This window comes from Grampus griseus (genome assembly GCF_964374135.1).
Source record: "Grampus griseus genome assembly, chromosome: 11".
In the NCBI taxonomy this organism is placed as follows: domain Eukaryota; kingdom Metazoa; phylum Chordata; class Mammalia; order Artiodactyla; family Delphinidae; genus Grampus; species Grampus griseus.
Window position 1 is genome coordinate 77960407 of NC_139005.1, and position 14824 is coordinate 77975230.

Sequence of the window (14824 nt, forward strand, 5' to 3'; positions counted from 1 at the left end):
GACATTTGGGCAAGTTACTTGACTTCTCTGGGCCTCTGTTTCTTCACCTACAAAATGGGGATGATAATAGTACCTATTTCAAAGGGCTTTTGGGAGGATTAAGTGAGTTCGTATATGTAAAGCCCTTAGAGCAGCACCTGGTGCAATGGAAATGCTATGGAAGGGTTTGTGATGACTGTTGTTTGGACTTTAATATATACCTATGTTGCTTTATAAATGTTCTTTCATCATGGTATCCCGAATGGATATCCCTAATCCAGGTAAGCTTCTTCAACACAGATTACTGCTCCCTGCACCCGATTCATTATAGTAGTATTAAGGAACCCTGAAAAGCATGAAAAGGGAATCAAGGAAGTGTTGGCACTGTTTTAACTAGGCAGCATTTTGGCAGTAAGCCAGTGTCTAGAGATTGGGTTATTCCAGTGGAAAAATCCTGAAAAATCTGTTTCCACTAAAACAGACTTCTGTTGGGAATAGAGACACAGTTGTGATATCACAGAAAACACCCACACCCAGAACGTCCTTCTCTGAAACCCTCCCGGGGAGGTGTACAAAGAAAGAGCTGCCCCTCCTTGAGCTTCATTAAAACTTTCACTTCAGCCACCTACACCCTGACCGCACTCTGGAATTCGTCATCACCTGAATTTCATCCACATAAGAAATCTTAAATTCCGGTACCCCACCTTCTGACCACAGCCTCCTCGCCTTCCCGTTCTCCCCTTACATCAGTCATCTCCGACCTTGAACCTGGCTTCCGGTCAGTGCCTTCTTCTCTGCACTTCCCACTGGCTTTCTCCCTTACTTTCCTTGGAAGCTGGTCCCCTAGTTACTCACCTGGACCACTTTCTTCAGCACTTTGAAATTCCTTTATTACCCTAACCCTATTCCTACACTCTGAATAAACCGCCACCCATCCCCCACCCCCGGGGTTATCGCAACAAACTTCCATCTGTGTTCACCCGGAGAGGCAGGCTCTGCTACAGAAAGTCTTGCGATGGGTAGATGGTGGCCCTGCCTCCTAATGCCCCTCCCCCTTAGAGAGTTCCCCAAACAGTCATCCCCCTCCTCAAGGACCTTCTCAATAGCTACCTCCTCTAATTCTCAGAGGAAGCCCTTACCAACTACGTCTCCGAAAACTGAGGCCCTTAGATGTGAAGCACCTTAACTTTCTGTCCTCCTCCATTACCTCATCCAACACATAATTCTTGAATGCCTGTTACGTCCCAAGCACTATGCTAGGTGCCGGGAATGAAACAAATAAGATACATCTTCCACCTTCATGGTGCTTACTCTCTGGTGATGAATGCAGATGTATAAAGGTTAGTAAGAAGTCCAACTATCCCCTGTGCTATGAGAAAACCCAAACTACTTGGGCACGCCAGTTGCTGGCCCCAGCTGAGCCCAGTTTGAGTAATCCCAGGCCAGACATCAGACATGTGAGGGAAGAAGCCACCTGATCATACCAGCCCCCAGCAATTTGAGTCATGCCCAGCTGTTTGAGGATTCCCAGCTCCGGCCCTAGACACCGTGGAGCAGAGACAAGCTATTTCCACTGGCTCTGTCCAAATTCATGACACAAAAAACCCATAAGTCAATACCTTTACTTATGTTATTCTTTCTTCATCCAGATGGAACACACTTCCAACTTTCTTTGCTTGGCTAGATATTTCTTATTCCTTAAGACTCAGTTTAGGCCTTCTCTTCTCCAGGAAGCATTCCCTAAATGCTTCAATTGGGGTAAGTGGCCCGTCTCTGGGGTGCTTTTTCTTTAGCATTATGTATAAATTACTTATTTTTGTTCACCCAGAAATTATGTGTATATCCAGCTTGGTACAAAGCCATTCAACATATGCTCCTTAGCTGAAGTAAGTGTAGACTCTAGTGGCCCCCAAGTGAATTCCTACAAACATTTGTCTGTAGCGCCTTCCTCCTCCTTCATAGCGTCCTTCAAGACCACCCTCAAGCATCCCTTGCCCCAATTCACTTTCAGTATCACTAATCAGTGTAACTGAAAAATGACGTTAGCTTGGAGTATGGGGCACACTTATGGGGGGGGGGGAAGCCTCCAAAAGCATCATCTGGGTCCATGGATTTGCTAAAGTCTAGTCACTTCGACTGTGATTATATACCAGGGATTTGAGCTGCACTCTCTCCTCTGATATTCCTGGCATGGAGACAAGTGAGAGCAGAGCCTGAGAAATAGAAGCACACTGCAGTGTAGAAACATGTCCAAAAGGAGAGAACCATTTGGGAGAGTGAGAACAGGGGAGAAGTCAGGATTACAGGAAGGCCAGAGTGTTTCCTCCTATTTAAGACTTTTTTTTTTTTTTTAAATACTACATTAGCACTTCTGGAGGGTATTTAGCGATGATATGCCCCCACCCACATTTATGCTCTAAGACACTATTTCTCTTTGCTAGAGTTTATTTGGCCAGGGGTGGACCAAAGCTAGGTCAGAGCCTCACCTTTGGGAGTTTGGAATTGAGACAGTCTCTCCATGTGGTAAGAACTATTGGCAACAGTAAAGCTGGGGTAGCCAGACTATACAATGTAGACCAGAGAGACAGAAATGGGAGATAAGAGTATGGATGTCTCTGCTGTCCTGGTGTCAGTTCCCTTCTGTCTGTCCTGATTCTGGTAACCTCCCCCTCCCCTGTATCCTTAGTATAATCCTCCTTTTCCCTTTCTGACTTCTAGTCATTGGGGTTGCTGTCACTTACCATCAAAGAATCCTAACTAATACAACAGTGGTTCCCAAACTGTGTGCTGGGGCACTGCGTTACACTCATAGGGGTTCTTTGTTACTCTCTCACTTGGATAAAGTTGTTGTTATTTTTAACTCTTTCTTTCTCTGTGCTGTATGCTGTTTATGGATGGAGAAAGTTTGCTGACCACTAAGGAGATGAGGCTGGTTGAATAGACTGTCAGGTAGAACTGAGGGGAGAAGCAGTGGTATTCAGGTTGGCCATCTGACCCTAACGGTCAGGAAAACAGGACAGCAGGTAGATCCGGGTATGAGAAGCAGAGCGCTCCCACTAGTTTATACATTTTGCTAAGGGAATTCATCCTATGTCCACCAGCTGGGTGATGAGCAAATCTAACCAAGTATTTATCTTTAAGGTTATTTAAAAAGCAAAATCCTAATTATGTTGAATTTTTGGTGTGCAACGGATGCAAATTAAAGAGCTTAAAATAAGAGGTAAATAATATGTTGACATATCTTGTGACCATAGTGGGAGAAAATGAATATGAAATTAATGAAAAAATCAACATTTATAAATCAAAAGGTTAAACTTTGCTAAAATTCTCTTTACAAAGAACATGCCACCAGGGGTGGGAGGGGAGATAGATCAGCTTTATTTATGAAAAAAAAAAAAATCACTGACCAAACAATAAAAAGCCAAAACTAAAAAGACATTTTTAGTTACAATGTGAGCTGAAATTTTGTATTTCTTTATGAATTCAATTTTAAAAAGAGAAATGTCTGAAATCAGCAATGGACAGGTCCTTAATCCACTTTTAAATCTTTCCCCACAAGCATGGCAGTCACGGGGTGCATACACGCCTTGTGCTCTTGGTAGGTACGGATGGCTTGATCGTGGGATTTGTCAAAGGCAGCAAGGTCCCTGCATTAAAAAAAAAAAAAAAGAAAGATGGATAATGACTTGACTTACTTCGGCAAATTTTATTATACTTGCAAACAGATTAATAATAGATATTTATGTCTTGGTTATATTTTTTTCAGAATTCCTGCCAAATTCATAGTCAAAACAACTTCACTGAGATATTCTTAAATTGTATCTTGTTGCCAAGATACAACTTTTTTCACTTTTATCAAGCATTCCTTTAATATATGTCAAGCAACCTAGTCTACCTTATTGCAACATTTGAATCAAAAAGGTTTGGCTTTACCTGTTTGATCCTTCTTGCATTTAACTTCAGACACTTTTTTCTTATCCTTCCCTACTCATCTTCTACTTGCTTTTAAAGATCTTTTTGTGTATATAAGATTATCTTCGATTTATTTCCTTTTCACCAGGGTCTAACCCTATTTGGCCCATAATAGGTAATCCATATATAATCCTTCTAAAAAACTAATGAAATCATCTCAAACTTTAAATATTTAGAAGTGTTAATTCCTATTCTAAAATTGTATCTATAATCCTCAACAAATTTAAAAATATTATTTTTAGTTTGCATTTTTTCAAAGTATTTTAGCAACATCAAAAACATCTGTTTAAGATTTTTCTTCCCCATTCCTTATATAAAGTCAAAGCATAGTGAGACTTGGTTCTTACTTGAATAAAGGTCGTGTAAACTTCATTCTTCCTTGTTCAGTCGCCATTTTTAGAGCCAAAGGAATTGCTTCCTCCCATTTCGATTGAATGCAGAGTCGTAACCATCTAAAAGGAGGGTTTTTAGGGGGTATGGGGTAGGAAATGAGGAGAAAGAAGCAGGATATGACAGGTATATCTGAAAATTACTTTTGTAATGATGAATAATCCCATTATACTTACACTGTACACCACTTTATGTTATGTCTTTATTCTGAGAATCTCAAATCCTTATACATACCATTCAATAATTGGAGAAGAGAAAGAAGAATAGTTGGTTCTTGAAAAAGATCATACGTTTTAAAGGGTTTGGATTATGTAGGTGCCTATAGACCTTACATATGCAATTTCGGAAGGAATAAAACTTTGATTTAAGCTCACGCTACAAATTTGAATTAAAAAAGATGAACAGAATCAAAGAGTTCTAACTATTCCCATTTCAGAGCCCAAGAGGAAGAATGCCTATTTACCAATGATTCTTTAATTCTAATTTTTTTAAAGGCAAGAGAAGCTTAGAATAAATTCTAACAAAAAAATTAGTACTATCATCTTACAGATATTGCAACTACTCCTTAAAGACCATTATAATTATGTATATAGATGCAGTAAATTTGAAAAGGATTTTTCAAGACTCATGTATGTCTCATACGCTGCTTTCCCTTTCTCCACTTTTGAAACTAGTTTTCCACTTTCTTCCACAGAGACAAGTTAAAATGATGTACCTGAATCGTATTTCAGAATTGTTAATGGCATTGAAGTTGTACACCTCTTGCATTCGCTTTATGTGCCCCAATGGAAGAGGTGCCTAGAGCAAAATAAAGAAGTATAACGTATCATTTCAACAGGATTCCTTGGAAGAAAGGAGCTGGAGAGAAATTCTTAGCCAGATTAAAACCCTCAATATTTTATAAAATAGAAATAAGTTAGATAAAAATAAAAGAAACAAATGCACACTAAAATAAATTTTGTGCAAATTTATTCTGAATAAGGATATTCTACTAGGAGCCAAGGGATAATTTAATTTGCGAGGTACGTGGAGAGGTAAATGAGAAGTACTCTGTTCAGACTTTCTGGTATATGTAAGCACTAACTTTCCGAACCTCTCCAGAGTCTTTCAAGTTCTTCCTTATACCTGAAATATCTTAAATTTATTCTGTTCTCCAGATTCAATCAGTTAATTTTTTTCCTCACTGATTCCCCCCAGCTTTATCTTTGTATGTTTCCTCCGAAATCCCTTTTGAATGATCTATACCCCTACAAAATAGCAGTTTTTAAACTTTTATATTACAGACCCTTTTCAGAATCTAATGACTAATACGGACCCTTTCCTGAGGCGGGTGGGATGCATTTACCGTATAAACACCAAGTTGTATGTACAGTTTCAGGGGGTTCATAAACTCCCGTGCCCAGGTTGACCCGCGCTACAGGGAGCACAAGCTTGGGTGAAGGAGAGAAAGCAGCGCTCAGTTTGGGCAGGCGGAGCGTCGGCGGTGCCCGCGGGATGCAGGCGGAGGAATCGGAGGTAGATGGAAACCTCCCGCTCCAGCCGCTTCCGCGTCTTACAGGACGCTCACCCACACTCGGCTCTCACTGACTGCTTGGACCCTTCCCAGATTGTTTCGTTTCAACCAATCTCCAAGTCCAGCCGCGTAGGCCGGCTGGTTAAGGTCACCTCCTAGGTCACCTCGTTGCTTTCCCCTGTTTGCTGTGCCTGCTCGCCAGTCGGCGCATCATGCTTTCTCTCTTCGTGGCTCCAGGCCACACGGCAGGCGGGGCTACAGAAATGTGTGAAACCGCGGAGATGGCTTCATGCACTAATGGGTTCTCTAAGACTCCCGTTGCTTTAAATTCCTGTTCCTCATTTTGCATCAGTTCCATAGGATATTCTGTTCAAAGTCTTCTTCCATCCCTCTCAAGGTCTTTAGACCTAAGAGCTCCCTGTCATGTAATAGTAAAGACCCCATCACTATCTCCCTCTCAACATACAGCATCTCCTCTCAGCTTCCCATATTCTTTTAGTCACCTGGCTTTGAAACCTTCAAATCTGCTTGGACTCCCTCCTGTTAACCCCCAACCCAGTCAGTCCCCAAACCCCATGCTCCATCCTATGTGTTCTCCCTCTCACTGTCCTGCTCTTTCCCTTCCCGCCAGCTCCCTCCAGCCTGTCCTGTACTCCTCTGAGTCTCCCAACTAACTTCACCCCCAGCGTTCCTCATGTCAATCCAGCCTCCGCAACACCAGAGGAATGGTCTTCATAATCCACCATTTCATCAGATGACTCTCTTTTTAAAAATGTTAAATGCTCTGCGACTGCCTGGAATCAAATCTAACATTCTTAGCTTGGCATTCAAGACACAGCACATCAGATCCCAGCAGTGTTTCTAGCGTTCTCTTCATTAACCTCTTTCCCAGGGCCACGATTTCCTCCTCCTGCCACACTCTGTCACTTGCTGCTCCTTCTATCTCCCTGCTGACTCTGCTCTTCTCAAATCAAGCCCCACTCCTCCGAAATTCTTCCTGATTACCCCAGTTGGAAGGGAGTCCTTCTTCGCTTTTTTCTCAAATGACACCTAAAATTCCTCCTTTTGTTGCTAAATTTTGCACTTGAGACCTTTCCTACTAGATTATAAACTTTTTGAGAACCTGGCATATTTCTTTCTTACGTATTTTTATATTCAGCACAATGCTAAACATAGCAGGCATTCAACAAATGTTTTTAAGTAAACGAATGGATTTTACCAAACCATTTTTTCTGTTAGTTTCCACATGGATATTTTTTCCAAGTGGGGTTCAACCATGAATGCTGTGCCTTTATGCCCATTTTAATTTCTAATATTTTGAGCTAGTACTTACTTTCTGGAGCATCTGCGCTAAAAATTCATTCACCTGATGAGAAGAGAAGTCTTTTAGGTCTGCTGAGCTGAATGAATTTAAATCATCTTCTTTGCCCTGAAATAAATGTTGCCTGATTACTGCCATTCGTGTACGATTCAATAATATGTATTGGTTTATCTGACATAAAAGTAAAAGTTAAGAAATAGAAATACAAGGATGTATAAGATTATAAAAAATAAATTTGAACGTTAGCTATTTTAATCATTCTGAGATGGCGTAACTATAACTTAAAGAGCTGATATGACTCCTAAATCTATATTACTTAAGACAAATTAGACTATTAATAGTAACAGTGGAGGAAACTTTTGACAACGTCTGTACAATTCACGATATATAGATTTCCAAAGCAAAGAAATGCTACAAAAAAGCATGTCAACTGTTTATAGGCCAATTTGAAAATGTGGGTAAATAATCAAATTGCATATTCTTTTAAATATCACACTAATGAACTCGTAAGGCCACAAACAGATCTTTCCCTTCATCTTCACACATTCTATTTTCCCCACTTAATCTTGGAAATCATTTAAGGAAAAAAAAAGTGGGTCTGTACTTTTCAATTTAGGATTCACTGCGAATTATCTTTGAGGAAATGATTGAGGAGCATTAAAAAAAGCTTATCAAAATAAGTATTTTAAAAATCTTTTAAAATAGTTTTAAACTAGCATTTCTTTTAACTTTAAAAGAAATACATGCAAAGGTTAAAAAAAAATCAAATAGGACCAAATGAAAAATTCCTTTGCTTTTGCTCCCTGTCTCCAAGTCCCACTTCTCAGGAACCTATATTAATATGTATATCCTTCCAGAAAATTTAATGTATGCATATACATCCTTGTAAAGAATCATTATTTTACATCTTCCTCCCCCTTCAAAACACCCTTAATATCAGAACTTCCTCCCTCTTTAGAACCTCACCTAAATATTAGAACTTACAGATCTCATTCTCTGCTCAAAAACATGCAAATTTAAACTACCTATTGAGGATATATTTATTAGTGGTAAAAACAAAGAGCAGGGGAATGATAAACCAAAATTCATGGTCATGGTTACATGGCAGGGCAAGGTGGGTAGAGAGAAGGATGAGATGGGGAGGGCAAAGTATTGACAGAGGAGGTACATATGTGTACAACCAGCCTACTGCTCTGATAAGTTGTTAGAATTTTTTTTTTTTTAGATGTTGGGGGTAGGAGTTTATTAATTTATTAATTTATTTTTGCTGTGTTGGGTCTTTGTTTCTGTGCGAGGGCTTTCTCTAGTTGTGGCAAGCGGGGGCCACTCTTCATCGCGGTACGCGGGCCTCTCACTATCGCGGACTCTCTTGTTGCGGAGCACAGGCTCCAGACGCGCAGGCTCAGTAGTTGTGGCTCACGGGCCTAGTTGCTCCGTGGCATGTGGGATCTTCCCAGACCAGGGCTCGAACCCGTGTCCCCTGCATTGGCAGGCAGATTCTCAACTGCTGCTCCACCAGGGAAGCCCAGAAGTTGTTAGATTTTATATTTGCTTACAAAAAAATCTTGAACTTAGATCTAAAAAGTCAGTAATGCTCTAACTTTGTTATGATGTTATGAGAATCTCCAAAAAGATGTTTATATTTTATTTAAAATTAGGGTATTTTTTGCCATGGTTTCTTGTTCCATTTTCCCGATTTGCCTTACTCCTGAGTTGGTTTCTCTTCCTTCCTCTGACCCTTAATGTGTCTCCCAATACCTGGAGCTTTCTACTCCTCTCTCTTATTCTCCACACCCAGACAAACTTTGGTGCAAACTATCATACCTCCCTATCTATTCTTCTAAGAGCCCATTCATCTTTCCTAAAAATCACTTACTCTCCTCTAAGAGGCCTATATTCCCCCACCCCTTTCCCTTTTAAGAGCAAGAAAAATCAGAACTAATACCATCAACATCCATTTGTTTTCCCCCTCAAACTTAACTTTGCACGTTGAGGGCTGGTATAATATCATCTTGGATAAACTTGACTTAGGAATAGTAACTCCAAATACATGAGTTCATAAGTAAAGCACCACTCCCCCACTTCACTGAGTAGAGACATTTGTACAATTCAAAAAGGAGTCAAAAATCATACATTACTACTCACAGTAATCCATCTTTGACTTAAGGCAATACAAGCATTTGTCAGAGTCATATCATAACTGCAAAGATTCAGAATATTAGAGGTTACATTTTATAAAAGCACATGCTTTTGCATCAATGCCATTTTGAACTTACAGAACATACTTAAATTTCAAAGTTCTTTGAAAATAAAGATAAACAACTCCAGAGTGATGGAAATAGGAAATCTTCTACCTGACTTAAAGATTACTGGTCTCCTCTAAGAACACAGAAATCCAACTGGATATCAAATTAATGAAACCCTGGATTACTCTTTGGAGAGAATGCCAAAACATCTCAGCAGAGACCGTCGCATGCTTCTGCAGTGTATGCTGAAGGGGCTGGGGCTGAGTTGAGCGTATTGTTTCCCCGATGGTAGGAACAGTTCCAGGCACTCAGGACAACGTGGTAAACACCACAAAGTCCTTGCTCTCGTGCCTTTTCCTTTCTGTCGTTCCAACCATCTAAACATCCAACAGATCTGCGAGCAACTGCTGTGTGACAAGGCACTGTTCTAGACAATGGGGAAATAAGGGTGACACCCTTGGGAGACTCCAAAATCATGTGATTTTGATCCTCTCTTTTCAGAAGAAAGCAGAATTCACGAACTCTGACCATTAAGCAAAGCAAGCTGTGCTAAGGTTTATGTGTTCTCAACTTGGAAAACAAGTCATACATTTTGCAGCAATGGAAGAGACCATGTAATGTGTGCAAAATTCTTGTAAAACATCCTTCTTTGTCCATAAGTCATGCTTACTTGCTGTGAAACGTTACTGTTAGAGAACAGAGGGGTACCTGCCCTGCAGGGCCTAAATGAGGTAAGTTTTGATTAGAAGTGACCACTGAACTTGCTTTCAGAGAGTTTGTGCCCTGGGGGAGATAATAAAGGGGTCAAAGCAGTGACCTTCTTTGAATCAGCTTCCAGTTTATCTTCATGAAGTGGGCTGTGGACAGTAGGCAAGCCCTTTTGTTTGCCCTCAAGACCAAGTGGGACCAGAGGTCCTTGACTGTGCAGGCAGTTCCTCACCTTCAATTAGAACATGACAGCACTGATCTCATAAGGAACACCAGGAGAGTAAAAAAAAGACCTTTGGCTGGTCTGTTTCTTCGTGCCTGAAACTTCCTTCTCATTGTAATGAAAACAGTTAAATAAGGATTAGCCCAGGGAAGGGGAAGCAACCCTTACTTAGGGCAGGGTCCTAAGAAAAGTTATGAGTGAATCAGGTATGAGCCCTGTTTCTCATAGTGCTTCAATGTAGTGAAGGAGAAAGACTTAATACTCACTCACACAAATCTCAGATTACGACTGTGGAGCTGTGAAGAGGCGACACACAGCACCGAGAAACCCGAAACGGGAGACTTGGCCTAGTTAGAGAGGTCAAGGAATGCTTTCGTGAGGAAGTGGTTCTTGAGTTGTGATTGGAATTAAGTGGGTAAAGAGTACTCAGGGTGGAGGGAACAGCAAGTCCCTGGCTGCAACATGGAGTAGTTAGCATCTCCTAATATGATTCTTGGAAGACCAGGGTTCAGGTCCCTGATTTGAGGAAGGTGTTTCGTTTAAAAGACAGTGTAATGGAGCGCTTACGATGACGAGGATTTGAATCTCAACTCTCATGACTTGCTGCGCAGCGTTCAGCAAGACACGTTACCCTAGCTAAGCCTCATGTGCCTCCTCTGGAAGTGAGGGTGGTAACTTATGACACTGTTGTAATGAGGGACATGATGCTTCTATGTTATTTTTCTTACTGCAAACGTTTTCAAGGAAAGGGCAATATCTTTTTCTTTTCTGTATCTCTCACCATCCTTGTGCAGAAAGGAGGCACTCAATAATTACCTGCAATGAACTGAACTAATTTATATTTATAATATCATGGAAATGACTTTTTGGACCTCAGCGTTAAGGTTCTAACTCCTATGAACTCAACTCTCATCACAAACTAGTAATAGCTTAAGGAAGGCATAAAACCCTTTCAGATATTTTGAGGAGCTCTAGGATTTAGGAGAATGAGAAGGAAAAGCATTAGTAGGTAAGTACTGACTTGGGCTTCACAGGGGGCAGTCCAGGAGAGTACAGCCAGGCGTTCCAATCAACTTGATTTAGAATATCAACCTGAGAACAGAAGGAACACCCAGTTTGCTACAGAACAATCTTTTCTCTTGGAAAAAAAAAAAATCTAAAACTGACTTTTAGGACCTCAAATCTATAACTTTGTCTACACTGACATGTCAAGATAATTTCTAAGTCTCTTTTCTAAAATAAATTTATGTTAATCAGTAATGTTCTTTTAAATAAAATAGGAAAATTAAGTACACACACAAATTTCTGAAACATACTGCTGTAGATTGCTCTGAAATAGGAAAATTCTACACATTAGTTCATACTGGTGAGATCACATTTAAACAGGAAAACACTGAATGAAAGATTGAATCTTAAATTCTAAACTAATACTACTATTAAGTAATTCAAATCAACCTAACAAATAGCCATTAAATAAAGATATATTGAACATGCACAATAAGAAAGGTTTTAGAATCCAACCTTATCCTTAAAGTGGGAATACAGGAAATCCTTCCAGTCATCAGTGGTTATGCTCTTGTAGGAAAATTTCTCAACATAAGCCTTTAAGAATCCTAGGAAAACCTCTAAGAGTTTTTCAAAAAGAAGAAAAGAAAAAAGAAGTCAATTAATAGAAAGGTAATTAACACATTTTTTGGTGCTTTGCATTGTACCAAACCACGGAGAACAGAGAACATTCAGAAAATAGGGAAACCAATGAGGACTTTAAGAGTAAAAGAATGTTCAAAAACAGAGGTAGGACTTAAGTTGTACCTTGAAGAACATACGTAATTTGTTGGAAGGCAGAAGAGAAATCCTAATTAGAGGTAAGGGGATGACACAAGACACAAAAAAGGAATACACAACACAAGTTCCAAGACCAACGACCTTTGTATAACTTGAAAAGAGGAAAATAAGATTGGACAGACAGAATGGATCCAGACGAGGGAGGGCATTCAAAGTCCATTGACTAAGGAGAGTACTTTTAAATGCCCATCAATGGGGACAGTTACGTAAACTCAGCACACATGTATAATGAAATACTATGATGGCATTAAAAAGCACAAGATAGATTTATAAATTCTGACATGGAAGGATGTATGTAAAATATTGTTGAATTAAAAAATAAATGTAGAAGAAATATATAGTATGATCCATTTTCTGTAATTAAAGTAACTATATGTATATATATCTATATATGTCTGTCCACTTCCACTTTGAAAAAGATCTGGAGCCATACACACCAAACTGAAGGACTCTCACTTATGACTCTTACAAATTTCTGTACCACACACAATTTTTTTCAATGAGCACTTATTAGTTTCCTAGTTTTTAAAATACTGACGAGCTTTTTATAAGTCAAGCAGCATAATTTAGAATGCAGAGGTTAGTCAAGGTTTTAAGTAGAGAGGCGACATTAGAAAACGATACAGATTTCTTTAGCGGCTACATAAAAAATGAACGGGAAGAATAAAATGGAGCAAAAGCAACAGTTAAATTCTTTGTTACCCTCAAAACAAAAAAATCAGAAAATGCCAACTGCTTGCCTGGTCCTCCAAGAAGCTGTTCAAGGTAAAAGAGTAAAGCAAAGCCCTTCTCATAGGGAACTGAAGAATAAGCCACATCGGGGTCTACGTTCGTCAGATCAACCACAAGTTTGGTGAAAGGATGTGTCTCTCCAAAAGTCTTTATCTGTGAGACGCAAAATTAGAGGAATGTTCAAATATGAAGTCTGGTTACCACCATGTACACAAGCTACTAAGAAGTGTTACTACACTCCATGGCATAACTTCAGGGGAATTGAGAACTTAAACTAGAGACTGGAAACTAGGATATGTTAGTATACATTTCTGGAAGTCTATTAATGGAATGCCTACTAGCGCAAGGTTCCGTGATATTTCTTGCTTAATAAAAGACTAGAAAAATGTTTTAATGCCTGGTTAGCAAATTCAGCTCTCAGGAGAGGGCATTTAAAAATGACATAAATACACCAAATAAAATTCAAACAGAGTCACCAACTATATTATTGCAAAGCCCCAGTGAGGTCCTACTGGTCATGAACATGACCTTACACAGTATAATGACTAACAGGTAACAACAGAACATCATACCAGTATCTGCTTGATTTCCCACACTGGTAAAAATGACTTTCTTACTGCTACTTAGTAAAGCTGCTTTACAAACTGAATTTTTGAACACCTACACAACTTGGGATGAATGCTTTTAAAAGTATGACTCATTTACCGAATTCTGGAGTTCTCCCCATCCTCCCAGAGCATGAAAATGTCTGAACTTTTCACCAAACAACCGTCCACAAATGTGGCGTTCCAAGTATACAGTATGTCCTTCATTTAACCTGAAAATAATTGAAAAATAAAAACACTGACACAGCTGAGAGAAAAAGGCACTGCAATCACCAAGATATTTTCTTTTTGGTGTTTCTACAGAGCAAAGCAATTGTAAAGTATGAATACTCAGGTCTAAGCAGACTGCTCTGCGTGGCTTCCTTGCATTCAGTTCAGAACAATGGGAAGCCCAGCCCAGAAGATGGAAGCAGGGCAAATGAAGCCAGGGCTCTGGTTTTATGTGTCCATGTATTAAAATGTGACCATACCAGGAACTAAACAGCGTCAACTGAAAACCTCTATTCTACCTGACATTGTGATAAGTATTACAGAATTTTTTAAAAATCCCTGTCTACCAAAGAGATGATAACAAAGGTATACACACAAACCAATTCAAGGTGGTGGAAGGCAGGGAAAGAAATCAATAACAAGAACCAATAAAGAAATAATAATAATAAATCTTACCAAAAGTGATCCCAAGTTTTGTTGGTCACTAGATTTCCTGTCCAACTATGAGATATTTCATGTGCAATAACCTAAAGGAAATAGTAGAAGTGATTAATGGTGAAATTGATTATCTTAACCTAAAATAACTCATTATGTAAGCATTCTAGTTCTTCCAATTCCACATTGTTCAATTTATTTTTTTCCACGTTGTTCAAGTTTTTTTTAACATTAGCTGAGATATTCAAGGAATTATTCAGTTCAGCAAAAAAAAAATCACAATTTAGCCAAAGATAAAAAAGAGTATAGTATAGTTTACAAAATTAGAAACAAAATATTATTTAGAAAATAATAAATGGATACATCACTCCATTAAAAAATATTTCATAAACATATGAAGAGATCAAACCATAAAATGTTCTTAAATCTGTTAAATCCTACTGATCATGTAGCAATGTCTTGCAGCTAGAATCCCCAAGTTATCTTTTATAATCATGTCTTCAATATAATGACACAATGGATATTTTAAAATCACTTGACTTAATACTTCTTGAGGATAAGACCATGATAATAAATTTTAACTTACGTTGGAGAGTGACTTGTCACCTGCCTAAAAAAGAAGAAGATTACCTTAATATTTCAGAA

At 39.1% G+C, this 14824-nt stretch overlaps 1 protein-coding gene across 2 annotated transcripts in view; it reads right to left on the reverse strand.

Annotated features, from left to right (window-relative positions):
* Positions 1–3333: 3333 nt before the first annotated feature.
* Positions 3334–14824, reverse strand: part of LTA4H (leukotriene A4 hydrolase) — a 28460-nt gene continuing 16969 nt past the window's right edge. For both annotated transcript variants that reach the window (XM_082666780.1, XM_082666779.1), the window contains 11 exons: positions 14766–14789; positions 14201–14271; positions 13635–13746; positions 12938–13082; positions 11874–11977; positions 11374–11444; positions 9321–9375; positions 7188–7283; positions 5057–5139; positions 4299–4403; positions 3334–3626 (listed from right to left, as the gene is read on the reverse strand). In XM_082666780.1, the coding sequence (XP_082522906.1) occupies positions 3509–3626; positions 4299–4403; positions 5057–5139; positions 7188–7283; positions 9321–9375; positions 11374–11444; positions 11874–11977; positions 12938–13082; positions 13635–13746; positions 14201–14271; positions 14766–14789 (984 nt within the window). In that variant the 3' untranslated portion in view covers positions 3334–3508. The remainder of the gene's footprint in view (positions 3627–4298; positions 4404–5056; positions 5140–7187; positions 7284–9320; positions 9376–11373; positions 11445–11873; positions 11978–12937; positions 13083–13634; positions 13747–14200; positions 14272–14765; positions 14790–14824) is intronic.